The 21,901-nt window shown below is 32.8% G+C and overlaps 3 protein-coding genes across 3 annotated transcripts; all 3 read left to right on the top strand.

Moving 5' to 3' along the window:
- The first annotated feature begins 266 nt into the window (after window positions 1–266).
- LOC11429028 (uncharacterized) lies at window positions 267–3,256 on the top strand. The gene is made up of 3 exons (XM_024779865.2): window positions 267–434; window positions 1,029–2,227; window positions 2,848–3,256. Exons 2-3 carry the CDS (start codon window positions 1,052–1,054, stop codon window positions 2,857–2,859), a joined length of 1,188 nt encoding a protein of 395 aa, XP_024635633.1. The 5' UTR covers window positions 267–434; window positions 1,029–1,051; the 3' UTR covers window positions 2,860–3,256.
- A 4,516-nt stretch (window positions 3,257–7,772) lies between these two features.
- Window positions 7,773–13,803, top strand: LOC11432685 (protein EXECUTER 2, chloroplastic). The gene is made up of 11 exons (XM_003601235.4): window positions 7,773–8,185; window positions 8,883–8,999; window positions 9,088–9,153; window positions 9,724–9,830; window positions 9,902–9,983; window positions 10,335–11,009; window positions 11,744–11,870; window positions 11,960–12,129; window positions 12,246–12,320; window positions 12,995–13,087; window positions 13,217–13,803. The coding sequence occupies exons 1-11, from the start codon at window positions 7,907–7,909 to the stop codon at window positions 13,316–13,318; spliced, it is 1,893 nt and encodes a 630-aa protein (XP_003601283.1). The 5' UTR covers window positions 7,773–7,906; the 3' UTR covers window positions 13,319–13,803.
- Window positions 13,804–14,992: 1,189 nt separating this feature from the next.
- On the top strand, window positions 14,993–17,751 carry LOC11430189 (CASP-like protein 4A3). The gene is made up of 3 exons (XM_003601234.4): window positions 14,993–15,889; window positions 17,088–17,223; window positions 17,312–17,751. The coding sequence occupies exons 1-3, from the start codon at window positions 15,333–15,335 to the stop codon at window positions 17,507–17,509; spliced, it is 891 nt and encodes a 296-aa protein (XP_003601282.1). The 5' UTR covers window positions 14,993–15,332; the 3' UTR covers window positions 17,510–17,751.
- Window positions 17,752–21,901: the final 4,150 nt, after the last annotated feature.

The raw sequence follows: 21,901 nt of genomic DNA, 5'->3' as shown, positions 1-21,901 counted from the left end.
TTCAGACTTTGAGCTCTTTGAGTGTTTTTATTTTTGGATGTCTTTAGGTGTTTTTTCAGTGAAGTGCAAAAGTTAGGAAGGAGGATGACTTCAAACTCTATATATGTATGATATGATTAAATTCTAGAATCCAAACACAAAAAACATGTCTCAAATCTAAAATCTGGACAAGGTCGTTTTTGGAAATTTAAGGGGCGTGAGCGTGGAGATGTGGGGGTGGTAAAAGAATTTCACGAATTATAATTCGAAGCCCAGTCCACAAAAACTGCAACCCTAAAACAACAAAACAGCCGTTCACGTAAACCCTTCCCCTCTTCAAGACTCACCTCGCTTATCGAACTCCCTGCCTCCGGCGCTGCATTCCGCCGCCGATACCAGTCTCCGGCCACCTCTCCTTTGCTTCAAACCTCAACTGTTCACTGCGAAACTGAACTGTAAGTCCGTAACAGCGAGTTTTTCTTATTCCTACCATTTTTTGCTTAAGACTCGTGACTTTATTAGTAATTAAGAATATTTCATGAAATTTAAGTCAATTGTTTAATCTTTCTATATCGTTTTAAGTTCAAAGAACTGTTTCATGAATTTTAAGCCACTTGTTGAATTTTTCAGCAACTATTTCATGAATATTATTTAATTAGTTAGAACACTTATTTCATGAATTTTAAGTCATTTGTTTAGGTTTTCACCTATAATTTAATGAAGATTATTTATGTAATCTGTCGGAAAAAAAATCAAATAGTGGCTATGAAGCACTTATAATCCTCCGCATTGGCCTGTCCCAGTGTCAGATATGTATTGTATCAGACACCGACACATATGGCTACATTGAATTATGTTATTTACTCAAATTATTATTGCTGTTGACGCGGCCATCTCTGTGTCGTGTCTGTTGTCCTTGTCGAGTCTGTGCTTTATAGAATAGTGGTCATGTGGGATGACCACTATACTGGTTTTAGGGTCTGGGGCTGTTATCTGGGATTGACAACCTAGTTATTTGTTGAAGTTATATTCTTTTGTTTTATTTGCAGATATCCTTTTTGCAACTTCAATCATGACTTTACTGGAACTCATTAAGGATGCTGCTGTCAATTCCAAATCACTTGATTTACATTCGGATTATCCGGTTGTTCTCAATCCAGATCCTATTTTGCCTAATTTGAAATCTGAACTTAAAGATGAATCTTCCTCGTACTCGATCAAACCTCTCAGTGGATGGAAAATTTCACAAACGGATACCGAAATCATTGAGATCAACAAAAAGTTTGCTGAAGAGCTTACAACAAAGGTCAAGGGAACCAAGGATTTGAAAAAGAGCAAGTTTATTGTTTGTTTGGTTTCCTATCTTGAAAACATCAGGGAGAAAGTTGGGGTTTCGGTTGAGATTGGTGATTCATCTGGTAGTGGTCATTGCAAGATTTTGATTAACAAACTTGGATCTTTCATGGGTAAAGACGTTGCTGGTTTGATTTTGGATGGGTGTGTTTCTTTGGAGATATGGGAATTGGTTGAAGCTTTGATTGTTAATGGTCTTATTGTGAATTCATGTTATGCAAACTTGGTTGCTAAGTTAGTGGAGAAAAAGAGGTCTGATTTGATTTGTTTGTGTTGTAAGCATGCTTTTGATCTTGGTTCGTCAGAAATATTCACCATTTTGAGGTACTTTCTTTCTCCGTCCAAAGATGCTCATAACTCTATGGCATATGTAAAGAAGGAGTGGGAGAATCAAGCAACGTTGGCCATTGAGAAAGCAAGTGATAGCAACCTCAAGCAGAAGAATTCACTTGTTGCAAAGGAGGCTTCCATTTTGTTTATGATGGCATATGATGGTTTCTCTGCACCTGAACTTTGTTTGCATTATTTGATTGCATCGCCGAACATCAACAATGCGATGTTATCCCCTGCGTTCAATAAGCTGAATGGCAAAGAGTTGTTGAATTTGATTCGCTATTTAGCAAAGTGGGTGAAGAAATATGAGAGATTTCCTCAAGCTGGTCCATGTCCAAAAGCCTCGTCGGTTTTAGGTTTGAAGGCTTGCGATTGGATTCCTAAACTTGAAGATGTTGTAAAATGTCTTGGTGTTGTGCTTGATGAGAATTTTTCTTCATTGGTGTTACATCCACAGTTTCACGAAGAGTTGAGATCAATTGAAGGACTGGTTAGTTCTTTAACAGCTGAAGCCAAAACTTGTTACATGATGACTGTTGTGACCGATAAACTAAAGATCGATGTAAGTCCCTTTCAAAGTTCTGTTATTGCTTTCGATGTACTTAGTGTTTATGTTAATTATGTACTTCTGGGTGGATTAACGATAATGACCTGACTCATGTCTAACTGTATCCTTTTATTGCACACATCTTCCCGATCTAATTATCCAGGAACTATATGGATGAAGTGGATAAAATTGTGACTCAGTTACAGTGAAAACTCTTCCATTTTTGTGGGTGATATTATTGACAGGTTATTTGTAACCGACAACTGTACTTATTAAGGTTTATGGCCTTCCCTGAGCCTTGTAAAAAGATAGCTTCCCCCGTAAAAATCTAGAGGCCTGACTTTATACAGTAAACATGTTTTAGGATTTAATCTATTTATTAATTACCTTTGTTCTATATTCTCAAATATGAATCTACTATAAGTATATATGGGTCAACTTCTTTAAATCCAAGTGTTGCTTTAGCTCGTGCACTGTTGATTTGATTCAATTTCTATTGGCACCAGACCACAAGCAATGGTTTTCACCTCACAATCCAACAATTTTCCGTTGAACCTCAACTTGTTTTTATGTATCTTCTCACCCTGTGAGTTTACGCTTTAATAGGCTAATGCTATTTAGTGTTATATATGCAGGGGACTAAATGATCTGAACATTCGCTTGGTGTATGGCTAATTATTTCATGTCTGTAGACTGCAAATTAAAGGAAGAGGAAATATCTACCATTGAGGTGGTGAAAATATATTGATTTATGAGCTCAAACTAATTTTTGTGTTGTGGTGAGTAAGCTCGCTGGTTCTTTAAACCTTTTAGCCTGGAAGTTTATCGTGTACTCCAATGGACCCCAACTGGTAAACTTGCCATTTACATGTGTTGGTTATGGCAGAGTTCAATCATGTGTAATAGAAAAACAAATTTTGATGATCTGGTAGTGGTTAGAACCCGAGCAGAGCAGTCTTACAGGCTGAACTGCATATGTAACCGTTCCTGTTGCAACTTTGTTCACTATGGCGAAATTCATTACTTGTTTTTTGGTAGCTTAAACTTTGGTTGTTTTTTTACTTGGATTTTTTTTTTTTGTTGCCTTTGGGGCATATAAGGCAGAGAAAAGTTATTTGAACAACATAAAAGTTGTCCCTTAAAAAAAGAAAAATAAAAGTTGTCTCTTCCTTTAATCAAGCTAACGCTTGGTTTTGACGTATTTTAATTTGTCCCATAAGTTGTCAATTTTGGTTGTTCAAATATTATATCTATTTAAGGCAATGGATTAATGATGACCACTTTTGTTATATGCTGGGACTTTGATTGGTATTTCATGTAAAACAGAGAAAGGGTTGGGAATTTGGAACTGAATTGTTTATTTTCAAACACTTGATGCATGATGTAAGATTAAGAACGAGAACTAGGACTTGTAACTTGTAACAATAAGATGTTTAGTGAGGTTAATTTGTTCAAGTATTTTTGGGTTTTTCTTGCTGATTGTAATTTCTCATTTCTTTAGTTGGTTATTTGATTATGACTTAACTATATGATTTTAGAATGAATTTATTGATAAAATAATTTCAGAGAAGCCAGTTTTTGAAACTAGTTTTTGTGATAAAATAATTTCAGAGAAGCCAGTTTTTTAAACTAGTTTTTGAAATGAAATAGAAGTTTTCCTTTTTCTCTACTTTCATTTGGCGTTATACAGTTCTTAATATCATATTTTGCTATGTTCATACATGATAAATCTTACTCTTTTGGTCAATATCAGCTTGAGACATGTTTTGACATCACGGTTTCGATAGCTTTTGGGATGTGGCTGATGCTATGAAGATACTCTCTAACACATTCATCCCAACACTTGTTTTATTGGTTGATGCTAGGAGTGTGATACTAGCATACTAGCACACTCCTGTTAAATCAAACTGCCAAGTGACATCCCAAAAGTTTACAAATGAAATATTCAAATACACTTATTTTATTTTTTATTTTTTTTGGTCTTGCAAATACACTTATTATTACTTTGTACTAATATATAACGAAAGAACACAATCAAATGTAGTTTTTGCGATTATTCCTAGCTATCATTTTCGTCCACGTGTGTGTTTTAAGGGTTATAAATTCTCGAAATGGAAAGTCATTTCGTCCACCCATTTTTCTGGCGTAAAAACACTTGCAAGTGTCCTACACTCTAACATTTTCAGATGATGACGGTGCATGCAAGATTAAAAGATTAAGCTGACACCTTCACTATAAGATTTTGGGTTTCAGTAAAAAGACAAATATGAGGTTGAAACAATGGAGAACTCGTAGTTGTGATGTGAGAATGCTTTGTTTTTTCAAAGTCATTATCCCACGCCTAATTAGTAATTATTTTACACATGGACTATCAAAATCAAGAATAGTATTCCTCCAACAGGTATCAACATTGATAACGAAGGTACTTGTATAGTGTTAACAATGCACTAATTCACAATGCTAAAAGCTTAAAAAAAACTCACCTCTTTGAAATATTTAACGTACACAACAACAAAATTATATATTGAAAGTGCAGTAAACAGTACTTATCCCCTTGTAAAAAAAGAAAGAAAAGAAGAAGACAATAGTTACCCACCATGTTTATATCATGTATTAACGATATCCATAAAATAAATCATATTCAAATTTGAGCACTTCCATTCCATGAGGTAATATATCTCTTTCAAACTCATTACTGGTGATATCAAGAATGATAAATTTATAAATTACTACAAATTTTTTTTTTGAAGGGATAAATTACTACAATTTGTTTTTAACTTTTTTTGTTGAATAAATTTGTTTCTAACATGGTATAATAGGATAGGCTACACATAAACAGTGAAGCAAAAGGTAATTGAAATAAGCTTAATTTTATATTTAGTTTCTCACGATTATTTTAAATTTTACTACGATCCCCTATTTTTAAAAATTTCAATTTGATTTTCTTATGTTTTTTTTAAACAATTTGATCTCTTATGTTAGTGACGTTATGATTAGTTGGCCACTTCTTTTAAATCATGACTAAAACTATTTTTGAATTGTTGGAAGAGAACGAAGTGGGATAAAATATAATAGAATGATGTTCGAATATTTCATAATATAATGAATAATGTTTTTATTCTATTGTTTGAAAGAAGACAATGGAACAATTTATTATTTTTTATTCCATTTTTATCCATATTTTTTTAAGGAATTTTTTTTTACCTTTATTTAAAAAATATTTTTATGGTGTAAAAATGTATCATTACTAAATTTTTATCTCCTTAGACAATTCAACCACCAAAACAAAGCTCAAATAACATCTTAATTAAATTTAGTAGCTCCTTGTACACAATCCCGCTTCGATAAATAAAAAAAATCTTATCTTCTAGATATTGAATAGTAATGTCATACACTATTATAATCTCCGACACATCCCAAAAATCACGAGTTATTTTATCAAGTATATTTTCATCAAAGTATTGTTTGGTTTAACTTCTTAAACGGTAAATATAAATGTATTTTCATCAAAAGAATTTTTCTAATTAAACACTGTTTAATCCTAGTTGCACTTCAAAATGATAAAATTATCCTTCTATAAAATTTAATTTTCAAAAAGCATCTTCCTACCCTAAAATCCCTCTTCAGTTTAAGTAGGTCATGTAAACTTAGTTTCAGTAGGTCATGTAAACTGAGTTTAAGTGTACATACTTAAACTCAGTTTAAATAGGTCATCTAAACCGAGTTTAAGTGTACATTTAAAAGTTCAACATTGTTCAATGATTCTACGTAATCTCAGTTTAAGTATGTACATGTAAACTTAGTTTAAGTAAGTCATGTAAACTAAGTTTAAGTGTACATGCTTAAACTCAGTTTAAGTAGATCATGTAAACTTAGTTTAAGTAGGTCATGAAAACTCATTTAAGTAGGTCATGAAAACTCATTTAAGTAGGTCATGTAAACTGAGTTTAAGTGTACATATAAAAGTTCAACCTTGTTCAATGATTATACATAATATCAGTTTAAGTATGTACATGTAAACTTAGTTTAAGTATGTCATGTAAATTGAGTTTAAGTGTACATACTTAAACTTAGTTTAAGTAGGTTATGTAAACTAAGTTTAAGTAGATAATGTAAACTAAGTTTACATGAACCTACTTAAACTGAATTTAAGTTAACCTCAACAATGTAAAACCGAAACTAGTGCAGTTGAACAAGAAGAAGAAAATTGAAACCAGCGTTATTGAAAAAGAAGAAAAAATTCACTTATTTATATGCAATCGAGTATGAATGAAAAATGTTTTGATTCACTCTTTAATCTTCCATAGAGATTAATTGAACATCATGATTATTTGATCGTTGGTGGGTGAAAGAGAGTGGAATTTTAGAGCGACAATGAATGAAATCAAGATTTAAAAAAATTTATATTAAAGGATAATTTTGGTATTTTCACAAACTTTTAAAAAAATTAGGTGTAACCAGAAATATATAGGGTGTGAATAGAAAAAATCATCATCAAATTATATTTTGACTTAGTTTCTCAAACACATTTCATCAATTCAAACGTACTCATCTTTGACTTTTTTTTAGAGAAAAAGAATTCCTAGTTAAATTTATCAAATGAGTAAATAGTCAATTTCCCCCCTGAAATTGTAAGTTTCATCAATTACCCCCCTGAAATTAACAAAACTTTAATTACCCCCCTGAAATTTTACAACGTTAGTCAATTTATTCCCTCCGTCAAATTTTTCTATTAGTGAACATAACGTTTTGCAAATACCCCATGAAGTTTTGCACTTATGTGCAAAATACCCTCCAAACTTAAAAATTTATATTATTTTTTTCTTAAAAACAAACAATTAATAGTTAAATATTAAAACTAACTATTAATTTTGAAATTTGGAAAAACTACATGCATATATACATCAAAATAGGCTCCAAAATGGGGAAAAATATGTATTTTTTAAAGTGACAATAATGGGATGATTTGTGGATTAATATTGGGGGTTGTGTAGTTTAAATGGTTTGAGCAAATTGTTGAAGGAGTTGGAGGAGTTAAAAAACTAAGATGGTGAAGGAGAAAATATAAATTTAAATATGATTATTAATTTGTTCATAAACCTCTAAAAATAATAATTTGTCTATTAGAAATAACCATTATTGTCACTTTAAAAATACACATTTTTCCCTATTTTGATGTATATATGTATGTAGTTTTTCCAAACTCCAAAATTAATAGTTAGCTTTAATATTTAACTATTAATTGTTTGTTTTTAAGAAAAAAATAATATAAATTTTTAAGTTTGGGAGGCATTTTGCACATAAGTGCAAAACTTCAGGGGGTATTTGCAAAACGTCATGTTCACTAACAGAAAAATTTGACGGAGGAGGTAAATTGACTAATGTTGTGAAATTTCAGGAGGTAATTAAAGTTTTGTTAATTTCAGGGGGATAATTTATGAAACTTACGATTTCAGGAAATTGATTATTTCCTCTTTATCAAATTATTTACTGTTGATAAATAATTTATTTGACAAATCATCATACCTGTTTGTGTCTGTCTAATTTGCTGAATTTTGTTTGATTTATTTATCGCCGTGCGCGTGGCCAACAGAAAACTTATCCCAAAACACAACAGCACAGCAACCTTGTCCCAATCTTCTTCAAACTTCAATTCCATTACATCTTCATCTTCTCCAAAACCTTGTTAGAAACATGGTGATGGCTTCATTGGGTGTGTCCCAAGCCATCTTTTTCTCCAACACAACCACAACCTCTTCACGTTTCAATCTCCACCCGAATAAACCACCCACCTTTTCTTTTCAAAACAACCCTTCAATCTCAATCTTTTCAAGAAGGAACCGTACCCCCCACTTTCTACGATGCACCCCCAATTCCACCAACGATGCATCTTCTCTTAACTGGGATTGGAATCGTTGGTGTCGCCATTTTGATGATATTGAACAGGCTGAAAGCTTTGCATCTCTTCTCAAGGTACCTTAGCTTTCTTCTTATTTCAAGCTTTCTTTTTTCTTCTTAATTATTTAATTATATGCTTTTCTTTTGGCAAATTTTGGAACATTAAAAGTGCCCTTTTTGCTCAGAAATCTTGCATCATAAAGGGTGTCTTTATTTTTTAATTTATTAATTTATTTTTCTAATAGGGTGTAGTGCCTTTTTATGTAGATGGTTTAGAGTCAGATGAAACCTTCATTCAATTCAGTACTTAAACGAAGTGATTCAAGTGTTAACGAGTTCCACTTAAGGACGAATATTTCGGAAGAACCCAAGTTCAGTGGAATTATTCCTAGCTAGACTTTACTTACCCTTCCGACCAAGGTCCGGATTACTAGGCCCCTCTCCCCTAGGAATAGGAGGATTAACAATAAAACACTATCATTTATGGTATATTTGGTCCTTGAACTATAGAAATATAATAGGTAGTCTATAAACAATTCATCGGTAGTTTCTCAAGTTCTTTTAGAATAGGAGAGACATATGGTTTAGGGACTAATTTGATAGATTGAAAATAGTTTATGACTAATTTCGTAGATTGAAAATAGTTGAGGACTACTTATATAATATTTTTAGTTTAGAGACAAAATAAGAGAGAATGATAATTTGGGGACCAAATTGAAGGTTTAATCTTACAGTTATATTACTTATATGGTTGTTACTATGTGTCATTCAGTTTCAACTTGAAGATGCTATTGAGAAGGAAGAGTTTCAAGAAGCTGCAAAGCTAAAAAGGGCTATAGTTGAAGCGACGTCCAAGGATAGTGTTGCTGAAATTATGTCTCAGTTGAAGGTCAGAGCAGATTTTGTCTTGGTTGTTTTGTTGTGTCTTGATTTTCCAACTTATGGCCTGTTTATAGTGATAATCACTTATGTTGCAGAATGCCATAGATGATGAGCGCTACCATGATGCTTCGAAATTATGCAGATACACTGGAAGTGGACTGGTACTTTTCTTTGTTTCTACTCTGTGCTTGCAGTATTCAAAATCTTGCATTTCTGTTGCAATTTTTTATTCACACACACGCAGACTATTATATCTAGTAAGAATTATTGGTTATTGTGAGAAATGAAGACATTTAATTATAATCATTACATTGAAATGAATGGTTCAAATTATATCGTCACGTGATCTTCTCTCCTACTGACATTCACGCGAGATTTGTAATAAGTGATGTAAATGTAATATTAACTATTGATTTTATATCTTTTTGTTGTAGTTAAATGTAATTATTTTTGACTAACCATAATAACAAAAAGTTCACACCCACACACAATTGGTTGGGAAAATCCCACGATAATAATAGATGATGTGTACTAGATTGTGAATAATGCAGTTTCCGGGGAAGATAACAGATGAACTCATCTTTCAAATGGATTTGTAATATAAACCAAGTGTTGTCATGATTTATGAGTATTGATTACGGTACTTATGGCCTCGGGCCTCATCATCTTTTTATGAATTGTGAATCACGTTCCTTTGATGCCCAACAACTGTTTTTTACCTTTATATGCAGGTGGGTTGGTGGGTAGGGTACTCAAAAAATTCAGAGGACCCTTTTGGTAGAATAATACGTATTAGTCCTGGTATGGGCAGGTTCGTTGGCAAGAGTTACAGTCCAAGGTATGATCTTTCTAGTTTCCTTTTTTCCTTCAAGTGATTGGGGAGCCAATACTTATTTCTGTTTACTACAGGCAGTTGCTCACAGCATCTACTGGGACGCCATTATTTGAAATTTATGTGGTAAAAAATGCTGACGACACATATCATATGCAGGTAATATTCAAATTATCCAGTCAAATGATGTTTGTTTGTTTGTAACTTAATGATATACTAGGGTGAAACAAAGTCTTAGTTAAAATATTTGTTTGTGGATCGTGGATGATTTTGAATTATTTCAATCTAAAAGAAGAAACTCGTTCATAGGTTATGATTTGAACATAAATGAATTATGGAATTGGAATATCATTTTTGCGGAAGAATGCAAGCATTTGATTGCTGTTTAGGTTTTTTCGGTTAGCATGACATTTTGAGAGTCTCTTACCTTTGATATTTTCCTTTTCTGAATAATTACCTTTAGTAGTTTACGTAATGCTTATGATGTCTATTTGACAACACACTTAATAGGTAGTGTATTTGCGACGAGCCAAAGGAAATTCAACGAGTAACCTTCCCCCATCTTTACTTGCTAAAAGGCCATCGAAACCAGAGGTTGAGAATTTGTCTTCAGCAGAGGTGCAAGAACCTGAAGACAAGGTTGAGGAGAGAAATGATGAGAAAAACAGCAATGTTGAGGCGGCAACTGAGGATGGCATTAAAAGTGTCATAAATTTTCTTAAAGAAAAAATTCCAGGGTTGAAAGTCAAAGTTATGAACATTAATGTTGAAGAGGAAGCAAGAGAGGGTAACGATTCTATTAAACAAATCATGGAGGAAGATGGTAATAAAACTGATGGGGAAGATGATAATCTGGACGAACCTGATGAGGTCACTCTAGAATCTGACGGTGATGCCTCGGATGAAGAAAAGGATTTAGATATGAAGCTCTTTATTGGCGGAATTGTACACAACAATGAAGATAATTCTTCTAAGGATGAATTTATACGTCTTCCAGCGGAAATAAAGAACATGGAAAGGGAATCTTTCCTCTTACATATACCTAGGAGAAATCTCGATAATGACAGGAAAGAGGATAAAGTTCGCAATATAAAAGTGGCAGCACTGGCAGCACAAGGAATCTCAGAGCTTATGCCTTCAGATGTTGCTAAGGCCTTTTGGGGTTCTGATAAAGTCTCTTCTAAGGTGAGATTGAGATATTTAATTTTTTTTGACAAAATATTTAAATAGTATTTAAAATTATAATGTTTTTTATTTCTTTTATTAAGTCAAATACTTGTCAGATTTAAGAATACCAGTTATGATCTTGATGATACTAATGTTTTGAGTTATGAAAAAATTGCGTTGACTTGTTTTTTGAATTTGTTGATGATTATAGTCAATTAGTACACTATAAAACTAGAGGTGTGTTGTATGTTGTATGCACTTCAAGAGAGGTCTGATGTAATTTATTTGATTCTTTTGACTTTTAATATATTATCTATAGAGAAGAAAGTGGCAGTGAATGTAAAATGTGCAATGAAAGTACACGTTTCACTTTATTTTTTATTTATTGTGTAGTTTTATTCTCCTGCTTACCAATGACAAATGCTTTCACACAAAATGATTTTCATTTCCCCAAAATTTGGGGGTGTCAAGTAAGTGGCTATGTACATATCCATATGATCATAATCTACATCGACATTAATGTTGATTATTGTAATCTAATTAACATAAAAATAGTTGAATATGTATTCCAACATAAATGCTTAGATTAACAGTAACACAATGTTATATTCTTGAGGTCCGTGCTGTGCATATGTTTCTTAAATTACTTGGGATAGGTAGTTTCCGTCTGGCCCCATGTGTGGTATTCAGTTGTCCACGAAAATACCACTTTTTCTTGTCAATGAACTGACTAATGGCCTCACTTGACTTAGGTATCAAAAAGCATGCGTGAAATTGTCAAACTTGCTATCAGCCAAGCACAGAAAAAAAGTAGATTATCTGAAGATACATATTTTAGCCGGATTGCATGTCCCAGAGGGGATTTCGATCCTTTCGACGGTGAGTTGGCTTATCCTTGTGTTGATTATATCATTTAGAATTTGGGCAGAACAGAGGTTAGAGAATGAATTTTTCTGGTTAAAATGCAGGACTCTATGTTGGTGCATTTGGCCCTTATGGCATTGAAATAGTCCAATTGAGACGAAAATTTGGACATTGGAATGATGTGGACAGTGAAAACAACACTTCAGATATCGAGTTTTTTGAATATGTAGAGGCTGTAAAATTGACTGGGGATCTTAATGTTCCTGCAGGCCAGGTGAATTATGCCTTTTCAATCTCTTGAGCATCGTTTTCCTTTTTGTATTTATATACTTCTATTGCTTTTATATGTGAGCATGACAGGAAAGAAAAAATTTATTTTATGGTGTATAGGTGACATTCCGTGCTAAAATTGGTAAAGTCAACCGCAATGCCAACCGTGGACTGTATCCTGATGAATTGGGAGTGGTAAATACATATTCACATGGTTTTATGCTCATTTTCAATTTCCCTTACATCATCATGCTTTACCTGTTTACAAACTGTTATGATATACATATCTTTGCTTTTTAAATAAAAAATAAAAAATCACATCTTGCTGTCATGTTTACCTATGCCTATGTGCACTATTTTTTCCTATTTGTGCACTTTTTTTAGGGTTCAAATAAATATGAGAAAATTGGATTGCATCTCTATTGTAGTTTTGGAAAAAGCTATTCCACCGGCAGTTGGTATTGTTAGATATATTATGTAAAGACAATGCATGTGGCGCAAAACAACTTGAGCTTTTTGGGTAGTTCAGTCGGGATAGTTCGTTACATGATATCAAGCCTCTTTGATCAAATAGTGTGAAGTTCAATTCTTACCACCTCATTCTTAATGCTGAAGTCATTTGTGTCTTCACCTCATTCTTCTTTTAAATAGTAACTAACTGCCCATAAATTAAGCTTTTCCGTCAATTTCCTCATAGTTGAAATGTTGATTGCTGATATTATAAAATGTATTTTATTTTTCGAGGCACATATTCTACTGATTTACATCTTTGGTTCTTTGCCCATGTTTTCTTGAGTTGTCATTTTGGTCACACAGATTATTCTGAAAACATGGAACTAATCTTAAATTCTGCCCTCATATACAAACAGAATGCAAGTTATAAAGGCCAAGGGAGAATAGCAGACTTCGGTTTTCGAAACCCAAAATGGGTTGATGGGGAATTGCTTCAACTTAATGGCAAGGTAAATTAGTGGTCTGATGTGTTAAAAAAAAATTCAATACACAAGCATGATTTTTGGTCTTACTGTCAATCAACAGACTATTTTTTTTTGTAGAGTTTATGTTTGACATTAATGTTCTGCCGTGTTTAGGGCATGGGACCACACATGAAAGGAGCAGATCTTGGTTTCCTTTATGCCGTGCCTGAGCAAAGTTTTCTTGTGCTATTCAACCGATTGAAACTACCCGAGTAAGCCACAAAACCCTTCAAATTTCTTTCTTCTTTCTTCCCTGACGTTGGTGAGTTGGAGTATGAAGGATTCTGACAATAGCGATGAGAGTATGTTACCTTTTCTTGATTGAGCAATAGTTTTACTCGACACGCAGGCACTTGTAATTTTTCTAGCCTCACGATGCCTTTATATTTTTTTTTTGTTGCTTCTTTACCCAATCTCTATGCTATCATATGTATATATAAATTTTGCTTACTGACAAAATAGTGTGCTAGGAGCTATAGAAAGACCTTAAGGGATCCTTTATGTGCATTATGGTTATGGCTTTGTGCCTTCTTGTTTGTGGGAAGTCCCAGGTAATCTGCGTGTATCAAAGGAAGCCCCTAGTAATCAAAGTTTATTTTTATAGGCAAATGTTAGTTTGTTAGTAGTCATATTAGTTTTCGTTGTTTGAACTCGAGACCTTCTTAAAATCTTTTGGTGCCCTCAATGCACCTACCCAGCTATCTACGTGAGACTAGTAGTTACTAAAGTTGACAATAAAGAGTTGCATATCTATGGTAATTTCTTCACAGTTTTTGTAAATTATTTAGTCTAAAAAGAAAGGAAATAATAAGTTCTATGCTTAATGTTGTTAACGCACTTGGGTTGGCCTGACACTGTTGCCTTAGGTCCTTGGAGCGTGCTTCTCTCAAGGTCTTAAGTTCGATTGTCCCTGATGTCAAATTTCGGTTTGACTAGTTTGGTTTCTTTAAAAATAATAAAGAATGTATGTGGTTAAAGTATTGGCAGCTCAAAAAGTTCCTCAACATCGATCCCTATATATAGTAATACTTTTGGTGGTGTGGAGAGATAAAAAGGTGTCTTGTGAGAAAATAAGAGCTCAATTATTTAGCATGTTGCTTCACGTAGATGTATTTTTTATATGAATAAATTGCATTATTACGCGCAGGATGAACCTTTGTGGTAGACACTAAGTTAAAGTCTGAAGCACTTTGTATCTTTATTACATTAAAGGTAAACCCACTCTCAAAAGTAATTCATCCATTCAAAAGATTGCATAGGTAATTGGACCCACTTGAATTTTCTTCGTTTTTTTACAAGATTATAACAACTTAAAACTGATCATTTGAGAAAATACGATATTATTAGTTGTGTAGTTTAAATTTATTCACGTTTTTATCAAACAACTTGTGTTTATGAGAAAATAAGAGCATTTGGAGGTTCTTAACTTCTTTTTATGGATCTTACTTCCCATCAATTTAAACAACTTCAATATTTTTTTTCCCTTAAATCACAATTCTTTTAAATAAAAACTAAAACGTGTCTTACAAAAATAGTAATTTGGCTTCCACTATTTTACATTTTATGTTGTTCCAAGCCAAACGCAATGTGTTTTGAAAGATTAACCATACCAGTGAGTAAATCCTAAAGTTGGTTTGCTGAATATCGTAATCTGGCTCCCACTGTGCATAAATCCATCATCCATGCCAACTCCAGCTCCAAAAATAGCTCAAGCTGGTGTCCCACTTTACACAACGGGATGAAGATTAATGTCGATGCAACAACATAAATGAATTGTGAGTCAAAAATCAAATATAGATATATTTGTTTTGAATTGATAGGAATAATTAATTAACAACTAAATTTTATAGTTGTAACATACATCTTCACTTAAGGAGGTAATATCGAGGGATCAAATTAAATTCAAACGCGCATACACAACTTTGAAGTTTCAAGTTCAAACTCAAGTGAAGATGTTCCAATTCACAAGATTATCGGAGCGAATGTATTCGGTCTAACAATATCGATATTATGGATTGACGCACACATGTCATGCTTTTTATTGCACTAAATACACACACAACTTTATTTTCTTTTTCACTTTTCTTTCCTTTTCCCACCCAAACTTTCTTTTCTTTTTCTTTTTCTTTTTCTTTTTCTCAATGTTACTTCTTTCATTTCATTTCCTTTTCAAAATCAACGAAAACCAAAGCCTGCATAGAAACTTGAATTCTTGAACAGAAAACCGAGAATGGCAACAAATAACTCAGCCATGAAAAAATCGAGGGAGAAATCGAGGGGCTCCGATTCTCCTGCCATGAAAAAGTCATGGTCAAGAGGCTCCGACTCAACTCAATTCGAATCACCCGCACGTTTCTGCTCTCCCTTACGATGGGACCCAACAGACTCACCGGAGTATCGCTCACCTGAAAACTCGCCGGGAAAAATGATGGAAAATTCAAATCCAATGGCAGTAGTTGCAGTCGATAAGGTAAGGCAGTTAACTCCTGGAAAATTAACGGAGCAACAGAAGCCACCGGAGAATGCTTTGGCGGTGGTCAACCGGTCAGAGAGAGAGGAGCCGGAGCGGCAGGTGATGAAGGTGGGGACCACAGAGGAAGGTGGTGAGCGCGAGCGGAGAGTGAGGTCGGATTCTGTTGGGAAGACGGCGGAGGAGGTGACGAGAAAGGCGGCGTTAGGGTTCCGGCTGTGTGAGGTGGTGGTTTGTTTGATTTCGTTTTCAGTTATGGCTGCGAATAAGACGCAAGGTTGGAGTGGAGACTCTTATGATCGTTATAAAGAATACAGGTATGAATTGATTTCTATGGTTAATTTTGTTAGTTTTTTTTATTTTGTTTCTTGGTGATTTTCTAGATATGGAAAGTGTCAATGAATCTATTCAAGTATTCTTTTTGTGATTCAGCTGAATATGTACTCAAATTAACTGAAATAATAACTATATTAATAATTTATATTTTTCAAAATGAATAACTATTTAAAATTAAAAAATTATCTGAATAAATTACTCCCTCCGTCCCTATATATAAGCAACCATTTGATTTTATTTTTGTCCCTAAATATAAACTCTTTTCAAATTACTAGATGCATTTATTATTTTTTTTCCTAAACATATCCCTAATTAATATTACCATTTTGTCTTGAAATATGAAAAGTCAAATTTAATACAAATACAAACAAAGGATAATTTCGTAATATTAACAGACACGTTAATTACACTCACAACTTTTCTTAAGAAATGTGAAAAAGGCACTGGGTGCCTAGGGAGTATTTACTATAAAAAAAACTATTTAAAATTAAAATGAATAAATATTGTAAGTTCTTACAAAAAAAATTGTGGGTTTTTGCGTGTGTAAATTGTGAATTGTTCGTGCGCAAGTGTAGAGATTAATACTCGAGTCGGGTATGACCATAATCATAGACAAAACTCCTCCATAAGAGTTTCAACTTTACATTTTTTACATTTTTTAGGATGAGTTTCAACCCAAGACCTTTGGTTTAGTTGGAGTAGACTTGAACCATCTCATATAAACACTATTGGGTAATTGTTTGTGGGTTTAAAATATCATTTGCGATATATTTAACTTTTAAACGTTAGCTATTTTATTGCTTCAAAGTATATACTTGTTTTGTCGATGACAACTAATCTTATCTAGAGAACCTAGTTGAATGTACCTTTAGGCTTTGTTTGCGATTTGGAGGGGAGGGGTTTAAGAAAAAGGAAGAAGTATGTGGAAGAAATAGATGACATTGAGAGGGAAAGACTTTGGGCTGTTTATTTTTCTTCATAATACAAAATCCTCCTCATCCTAACAATCATATTTTGTTCATTTACAAGGCTTAAGACTTTATTTGCTTGAATAATCTTGGGTTTTACCTTAATTTTCTAATTTTTATTGAGATACTTATACTACTATTTTTCAAAATCATCATATGGCAAATTACATTACCTTAGAAATGTTGATGGTAAAGGCTAGTGATATGGCAGGTATTGTTTATCTGTGAATGTTATCGGATTTGCATACGCAGCATTACAAGCATGTGATCTGGCCTTTCAACTAGTCACTGAGAAACACATGATCAGTCACCACCTTCGCTATCACTTTCAGTTCTTTATGGATCAGGCAAGTCACACTCTCTGCAAAAACCAAACTATCGTTATATTTTTCTCAAAATTGTACTAACATATTTCGTGTGCAAATTGATGAGTAGGTTGTGGCATATCTTCTGATATCAGCATCATCCTCTGCAGCTACAAGGGTGGATGATTGGCAATCAAATTGGGGGAAAGATGAGTTCACAGAGATGGCCACTGTTTCTGTTGGAATGTCATTCCTATCTTTTGGTGCTTTTGCTATGAGCTCACTCATCTCTGGTTACATCCTTTGTACCCGCCGCAACTCCATGTGAATTTTCATGTTTCTTTAGTTTCTTTTCTGCATCTGTGACCAAATTACATTCAAGATATTGTTGATGTTGGTCATTTTTTCACTCTACCAATAGACTTGTGTGTATATAAACAGTTTCAGTATATTGTTCATCTTATAAGGGGGAGGGTGAAGAAGCAGAGTTTCCTTGTCTTGTTTCCATTCAAAATTTGCAATGCACTTTTTATTGCTAACTTTCTTCCATAAAAGCCTTGTTACCAGTCACATTCTTTGGTCTACAAATGTATTCATACTCTTACACTCTTTTCAATACTCTGTAATAATTTACTTTTAACAAGGCAAACTCTTTTTTTTCCTAATAAAAAGTTGGGCTAGAGAAAGATCCATTCCAATACAGGGTAAACAAATTGCAATTTGACTGCACATCCTAATACCGTTTTTTGAACCCGTTATATAATCAGGAATTGACAATGACAAAGAGGTGATTGTTCTTCTCCCCTCCTCTTATATGCTTAAAACTTCCGGAAGTGTATTTTCAGATAATCTGTAAGATTATGCGTTTAAAGGAGGTTGCGGTCACCTAAAAAAGTTAATTTATAATGAACAAAAGATGACCAAGTGAGTTAACTCGTTGTCCAAATGCATAGGGGCAAGAATGCTCAACATTGAATCAATCCAATAGAAAACTGTAAACAGAATCAATTCAAACCGAAAACAGTAAAAACCATGTTTGGTCTTGAATCTATTTGGACTATTTTTTGACTCAATTGTTATGTTCGGTTGGTTTACGGTTTTTATTTTAGCAGCAAAACCAAACCGTAACATAGGATAAACATAATCTAAACCTATGTCACCTTACCCATCCCAATACCTTTTAACTTGTTTTTAATGTTATTCATGTTGATATCAACAATGTTGGGTTTAAAATGAAATTGTAATGTTGGATTAAATTGTAAACATTGTTGAAAATAAGTTGTTTTTAACTTTTTAGTTAGTTTTTAATTTTGTCCATGTTGCTTAAATAAATATTGTTGGATGAAAATGAAATTTGAAATTAAAACATTGTTTCTAACAAAAAAATGTATTGTATCGCAAAAAACTGAACCAACCCAACCGTATTGGTTTGATTTGATTTGATTTTAGTTTTCTTAAAAAAGCTAACCTGACAAAACTAAATCACATGCTTCTTTATCTCGCGGTTCGAATAACATTTAGCCTCAAAATTGAATCAAACTGTACCACAACACCCAGAGTTTGAGATTGGTTTGAAGTGGAATATATCTAAAATCATTTTTTTTAAGACTGTTACTTTTCCCACCCTATGGCCTTCTCCCGCGCCCTGTAAAATTTTCAAAATTGTCCTTGTGCATTCCTGATTTTAAAATCCATATTCATGTTTACTATTTCGGATTTTATAATTCGGACAATTCTTATGCATAATCAGCCATCAGACTCTCACATTTCAGCAGTTTTGAATTTTGCTTTTAAAAACAACAAAAAAACTAAGTAAAAAATGCTAAAAACCTGTCAAATAAAATCATAAAAATATAAAATTAGCACAAAAAAAATCTAAAAATCAAATAAAACTAATGGAATTTTTTTCGGATTTTTCTGAGAATATGAAAAATTTAAAAAAATGAAAAATGGGTCTAAACGATGGAATTTTGGATTTTTAGGGGCGGAGCCCCGTAAGAAGTCCCTTCTACGGGAGTCATGGTCCTTGAATTTTTTCTGATTTTCTGGGAAGTTTCGGAGCAATCCGATCAAGTAGCCCGAAAACCCAGTTTTTGACTAAGAACAGATAACAATGACCCAAAGCAGAAGGATGAGAGTTAGGAAGATTAATATTGTCTTTAAAATGACTATCCATGTTACAAACATGTTTAGAATTTGTGCTGATACAATTCATATTATATAATCCGAACTGTTTTACCTTAAAAAATGGTGTTTAGGGGGTTTCCGGATTATGTAATCCGGAAACATCATGTAACGCGCCCTAATTTTTGAAGTTTCCGGATTACAAAACCCGGAAAAATCCGTTACTTTTTTCACCCTTTAACAAAAGATAACACCATTCCGGATTATATAATCCGGAATGCTCCGAGGGTAATTTTGGAAAAAAAATAAGGCGCGCGAGGAAAGTCATGGTGTGGGAAAAGTAATTTATTTTTTTTTAAAGAAGTGTGCAACAAAATTAATTGGGCCTAGTATAAATTCACCATAACTCAAAAGTGAACTTTATACCTTTAGAAATCAAAGGGAAATTCTTTTTCCACTCTCCTAATTTCTCATGCGCCCTCCAAATTTATCATTTTACCTCATTTGGATTATATAATCTGAACAAAAACAACATGAATAAGATTATATAATTTGAAGTAAGCTTATATATAAGCAACAATGAGAATCTTCTTCTATTTCAGTAGTTGCGAATTTTGCTATCAAAAACCATAAATAAAAACATGAAAAATGACAAAACATATCAATTTTTTTTATTTTTTTTTGAAAAAGACCACTAAAAATTTGTAAAAATCAAATAAAGCTAATAACAAAAATTTTGGATTTTTCTAAAAAAATAAAAAATAGGTATAAACGATGAAATTTTGGATTTTAAAAAGTAGAGTTCCATAAGAACTCCTTTCTAAGGGAGTCATGTTCCTTGATTATTATTTTTTTATCATCTTTTGGCCAAATTTCGGAGGAATCCGATCAAGTAGCCTGAAAATCAAATTTTCGACTTGGACATAACTAGAACAACTAACAATGACATGAAACACAAGACAAACTAGAGAAGTGGGTTATAATGGTTAGTATGATTATTAAACTGACTAACCCTATCACAAAACAGATATAGTCTTTGTACTAATACAAATCCGGTTATATAATCCTAACTTGTTTTTTTCATTATTTTTTTTGGCAAAAGATAATGTATAAGGTGTTCAGATTTTGTAATATGAAGTATCTATTTTTTTCAATTTTCGAATCCGAATTGGTGAAAAAGGCATCTTTCCACAAAAAATATAGGAAAAAAACCTCATTTTGGATTATATAATCCGAAAATAAATATTATGTTTGGTAAAAGTATCAAATAAATAATTTTTATAATTATGTGATACCTAAAATTTAGACCACACATGTCAACTCTTCAAATATAATTTTTGCTTATACTTATTTCGAACGACTTTTTTTATTGAATCGGGCACTGACTCTGTATTTAAACCCCGACTCCTTTATTCGTCCTGTGTAATTTATTTATTTCTGTTCAGGTAGTCTAGTGGCTAGAATTTAACTTATAAGGTGAATAATTGGGGTGTCCGGGATTCGCACCTCGGCCACTGCATATAATAATGCATTGTTCAACCAATTGAGCTAATCTCACGGGACTTTGTCTTGTGTAAATTATCTATGACTTTGACATTTCTTCTTTCTCTAAAAAAAAAAAAAAAAAAAAAAAAAGAGTAACATTCTTATGCAAAATGAATGTATTAAATATATTACTTTTTTTAGTACAAGTAAACTTGACAAAAATAACTTAATTAGGAAAAGAAAAGCGGTGGCATATGTAATCAACTATTCAACTCAGACATTGAGAATGAACATGTTTGGCGAACATTGATGTTGATTGTTCATGTCTCAATCCAAAGACAGCACGTTGGTTTTTTTCTGCCTGTATCATGCTGGAACCTTGTGGGGTTTTGCATTCTCAAAGCAATGCCAGTCCACATGCCATAGCCCATAGACATATCTTAAGGAATCTTAGTTGCTTACATCCTTCTCTAAATCACAGACAAATGAAAGACAAAAGGACAATAAACCATAAATGCTAATATAGTTTGACATCCAATTGAATTTGGATTCAATTAAGAAGAAAACTACCTATACACGGATTAAGTACTTCAGTGAATTTTACATAACTCTCTAATTCATATAATAACAATAAAAATGAAATACATTTCCAAATTTATTCTTGATTATATTCATGGTTAATAAAATTAATAGTTATTTAGAATTTACTTATATTTAGTAATACTTTTAGAATAGTAAAATTAAATGGAATGAATTATCTAGTTACAGTTTACTTATATAATTAAGTTCAGCAAACAAAAGTTGTTGTTGATACAATTATGTTTGGAGGAAATTTCTGTTATGTAACTAATTGAAGATGGTTTCTTAACCGATTTAAAATATGAAGTAATAAGTGATAAAAATGACATTTATCTAAATATTTCAGTGCAATTATTAACTTATTTCGCAAGAAATCGTATAAAAAAAACCTTCCTATCATGTAAATATTAGAAAGCTATATCAATATTGAATTCCTTGTACTTTTACATTGGTTCCAACACATGTTGTAGCAGTTTAAAGCAAAGGGTGAAAGACATAAGCAAAAGAGCAAAGAAGTTGCATTTCCATCTAA

Source organism: Medicago truncatula, chromosome 3, assembly GCF_003473485.1.
Source record: "Medicago truncatula cultivar Jemalong A17 chromosome 3, MtrunA17r5.0-ANR, whole genome shotgun sequence".
In the NCBI taxonomy this organism is placed as follows: domain Eukaryota; kingdom Viridiplantae; phylum Streptophyta; class Magnoliopsida; order Fabales; family Fabaceae; genus Medicago; species Medicago truncatula.
This window is presented reverse-complemented; position numbering and strand designations above follow the sequence as displayed.

Bases quoted from the DNA above. Each gene is read 5' to 3' on its own strand.
- LOC11430189 (XM_003601234.4), top strand. From the start codon at position 15,333: ATGGCAACAAATAACTCAGCCATGAAAAAATCGAGGGAGAAATCGAGG. The intron at 15,890-17,087 runs GTATGAATTGAT...GTGATATGGCAG, and splicing joins GATCGTTATAAAGAATACAG to GTATTGTTTATCTGTGAATG. The intron at 17,224-17,311 runs GCAAGTCACACT...ATTGATGAGTAG, and splicing joins TTCAGTTCTTTATGGATCAG to GTTGTGGCATATCTTCTGAT.
- LOC11432685 (XM_003601235.4), top strand. From the start codon at position 7,907: ATGGTGATGGCTTCATTGGGTGTGTCCCAAGCCATCTTTTTCTCCAAC. The intron at 9,000-9,087 runs GTCAGAGCAGAT...CTTATGTTGCAG, and splicing joins AAATTATGTCTCAGTTGAAG to AATGCCATAGATGATGAGCG. The intron at 9,154-9,723 runs GTACTTTTCTTT...CTTTATATGCAG, and splicing joins GATACACTGGAAGTGGACTG to GTGGGTTGGTGGGTAGGGTA.
- LOC11429028 (XM_024779865.2), top strand. From the start codon at position 1,052: ATGACTTTACTGGAACTCATTAAGGATGCTGCTGTCAATTCCAAATCA.